Here is a 3,059-nt window from a genome sequence, read left to right as displayed (position 1 = left end):
CGTCTTGTGTTTTGGATCAGTTTGTTCAGCTCTGAGGCGCTGCCTCGACTTTCTCGTCCAACATGGCCGCCCAGGAGTAGGACGAGGATTGCGACTTTAGTCCCTTTTCCGTTATACTCGTCTATGTAGTGACATCAGGGTTATAACTCGTCTTGATTGGTTGTTAGGAAGCTTGTGTTGGCACGCGCTAGAAGCTTCCCGGCCGAAGAGACCTCGGGAATGTTCGTGAATGGAGTCGAAGGGTGGGAGGGCTGGGCGCGCGGTGATTGGCTGGTCTCGCACGAGCCCATCGGCATGCAGAGTATAAACATACCGCGATGCTTCCAGCTGTCATTCCTCAGAGAGGTAAATCAAAGAGACGGAGAGAGCGCATACAGGGAATCCTGACCCGGAGGAGACTGCAGCGCAAGTCTAGCGCTTGAAGGCGAGAGGTTGACGCAAAGCTGCATAGCCTGAAAAGGCTACATCACAGACGCGCATCCGCAGAAGTTTGACCAGCTCACCTGCCGAAAAGAGCACATCTCAGAGACTTGTACCAGGGTGCAATTCTTGACGATATTCAGCTGTTTCCAGAAGAAAGAATTTAAAAGGAGACTGCGAAGCATCTTGAAGCGAAGCTCACTGCTCAGACAACACTGCAGAAAATGACTGCACCCAAAGGAGTCGCCATTGGCATCGACCTGGGCACCACCTACTCCTGTGTGGGGGTCTTCCAGCATGGCAAGGTGGAGATCATCGCCAACGACCAGGGCAACCGCACCACCCCCAGCTATGTGGCCTTTACAGACACTGAAAGGCTCATTGGAGATGCGGCTAAGAACCAGGTGGCCCTCAACCCCCAGAACACTGTCTTTGATGCTAAGAGACTGATTGGCAGAAAGTTTGATGACACGGTTGTGCAGGCTGACATGAAGCACTGGCCCTTCAAGGTGGTGAGTGATGGTGGGAAGCCCAAGGTTCAAGTGGAGTACAAAGGGGAGAATAAGACTTTCTCCCCAGAGGAGGTGTCTTCCATGGTTCTGACCAAGATGAAGGAGATTGCAGAGGCATACTTGGGACACCCAGTCTCCAATGCTGTCATCACTGTGCCTGCTTACTTCAATGACTCCCAGAGGCAGGCCACTAAAGATGCTGGAGTAATCGCTGGCTTAAACGTGCTGAGAATCATCAATGAGCCCACAGCAGCAGCGATTGCCTATGGCCTGGACAAGAGTGGCAGGGGAGAGCGCAATGTCCTGATCTTTGACCTTGGGGGTGGTACCTTTGATGTCTCAATTCTAACGATTGATGATGGCATCTTTGAAGTTAAGGCCACAGCTGGAGACACCCACTTGGGAGGTGAAGACTTTGACAACCGAATGGTCAGTCACTTTATTGAGGAGTTCAAGAGAAAGCACAAGAAGGACATCAGCCAGAACAAGAGGGCAGTCAGGAGGCTGAGAACTGCTTGCGAGAGAGCCAAGAGAACCCTGTCTTCCAGCACTCAGGCCAGCATCGAGATTGACTCCCTGTTCGAAGGCATCGATTTCTACACTTCCATCACCAGGGCACGCTTTGAGGAGCTGTGCGCTGACCTCTTCAGAGGGACTCTTGATCCTGTGGAGAAGGCCTTGAGGGATGCCAAGTTGGACAAAGCTCATATCCATGACATTGTGCTCGTTGGAGGGTCCACTCGCATCCCCAAAATACAAAAATTACTGCAAGACTTTTTTAATGGCAGAGAACTAAACAAAAGTATCAACCCAGACGAAGCTGTGGCCTATGGGGCAGCAGTGCAGGCTGCTATACTAATGGGAGACAAGTCTGAGAATGTGCAGGACTTGCTGCTCCTGGATGTAGCACCTCTGTCACTGGGGCTTGAGACAGCAGGTGGTGTGATGACTGTCCTCATCAAACGCAACTCCACCATCCCAACCAAGCAAACCCAGATCTTCTCCACCTACTCTGATAACCAGCCAGGCGTCCTCATTCAAGTGTATGAGGGTGAAAGAGCCATGACCAAGGACAACAATCTCCTGGGGAAATTTGATCTGAGCGGAATCCCACCAGCCCCTCGTGGTGTGCCACAGATCGAGGTGACCTTTGATATAGATGCCAACGGTATCTTGAATGTCTCTGCTGTGGACAAGAGTTCTGGCAAACAGAACAAGATCACCATCACCAACGACAAGGGCCGACTGAGCAAAGAGGAGATTGAGAGGATGGTGCAGGAGGCAGAGAGGTACAAAGCAGATGATGAAGCCCAGAGAGAGAAGGTCTCTGCAAAGAACGCACTTGAGTCTTACACCTTCAACATGAAGAGCACTGTGGAGGATGACAAACTTAAAGACAAGATCAGTGAAGATGAGCGGAAGAAGATTGTGGACAAATGTAACCAGACTATCGCCTGGTTGGAGAGCAATCAGCTGGCAGAGAAGGAGGAGTATGAGCACCAGCAGAAGGAGCTTGAGAAGGTCTGTAATCCCATCATCACCAAACTGTACCAGGGTGGGATGCCTGGGGGAATGCCTGGTGGGAGCTGTGGGGCTCAGGCTCGTCAAGGGAGCTCCAGCACTGGACCCACCATTGAGGAAGTAGATTAATGATAGACAATAATGGACTATTTTCATGGACTCCCATCCGTTTTTTAATTACTGAATTGACAGATTTGTTTTTAAAATCAAATATGTACTGCTAATTGAAGACCCTAATGTTTACATGAAGATTTGTTTGTTTGTATTATTTAAGTCTAGTTGTGTGAGAGATGATATGCTGTTCGCAATTTATCAGATATTTAATCTGATTGGGTGTAGCATTTCAAAGCTGGTACTTTGAAAATTTAAAATAAAATGCTATTTTTAGTTTATCTTTGAAGTTGTTTGTTTCTTCCTTGTGAATAAATTGCCTTCTGTTGTGAAAATGTCTACGGGTGAACAAGTAAACATTTTGGTACATAGATATTTTTATATATTCAGTTTCTAATTTTAAATCAGTTTTCTTTAAGCTGTTTCCTGTTTGAGCGTTGTTCTGGAACATCTTAACATGGAGATAGCTATATCTTTTCCTGGGGTGGGAGTCTT

The 3,059-nt window shown here is 48.3% G+C and overlaps 1 protein-coding gene across 1 annotated transcript; it reads left to right on the top strand.

Annotated features, from left to right (window-relative positions):
- The first annotated feature begins 338 nt into the window (after positions 1 to 338).
- LOC146839589 (heat shock 70 kDa protein-like) lies at positions 339 to 2,845 on the top strand. The gene has a single exon (XM_085651666.1). The coding sequence runs from the start codon at positions 645 to 647 to the stop codon at positions 2,580 to 2,582; it is 1,938 nt and encodes a 645-aa protein (XP_085507792.1). The 5' UTR covers positions 339 to 644; the 3' UTR covers positions 2,583 to 2,845.
- The last annotated feature ends 214 nt before the right edge of the window (positions 2,846 to 3,059 follow it).

Source organism: Triturus cristatus, chromosome 4_1 (assembly GCF_964204655.1).
Source record: "Triturus cristatus chromosome 4_1, aTriCri1.1, whole genome shotgun sequence".
In the NCBI taxonomy this organism is placed as follows: Eukaryota; Metazoa; Chordata; class Amphibia; order Caudata; family Salamandridae; genus Triturus; species Triturus cristatus.
This window is presented reverse-complemented; position numbering and strand designations above follow the sequence as displayed.

What these genes read in the sequence shown, in the direction of transcription:
- LOC146839589 (XM_085651666.1), top strand. Translation starts at nt 645, where the DNA reads ATGACTGCACCCAAAGGAGTCGCCATTGGCATCGACCTGGGCACCACC.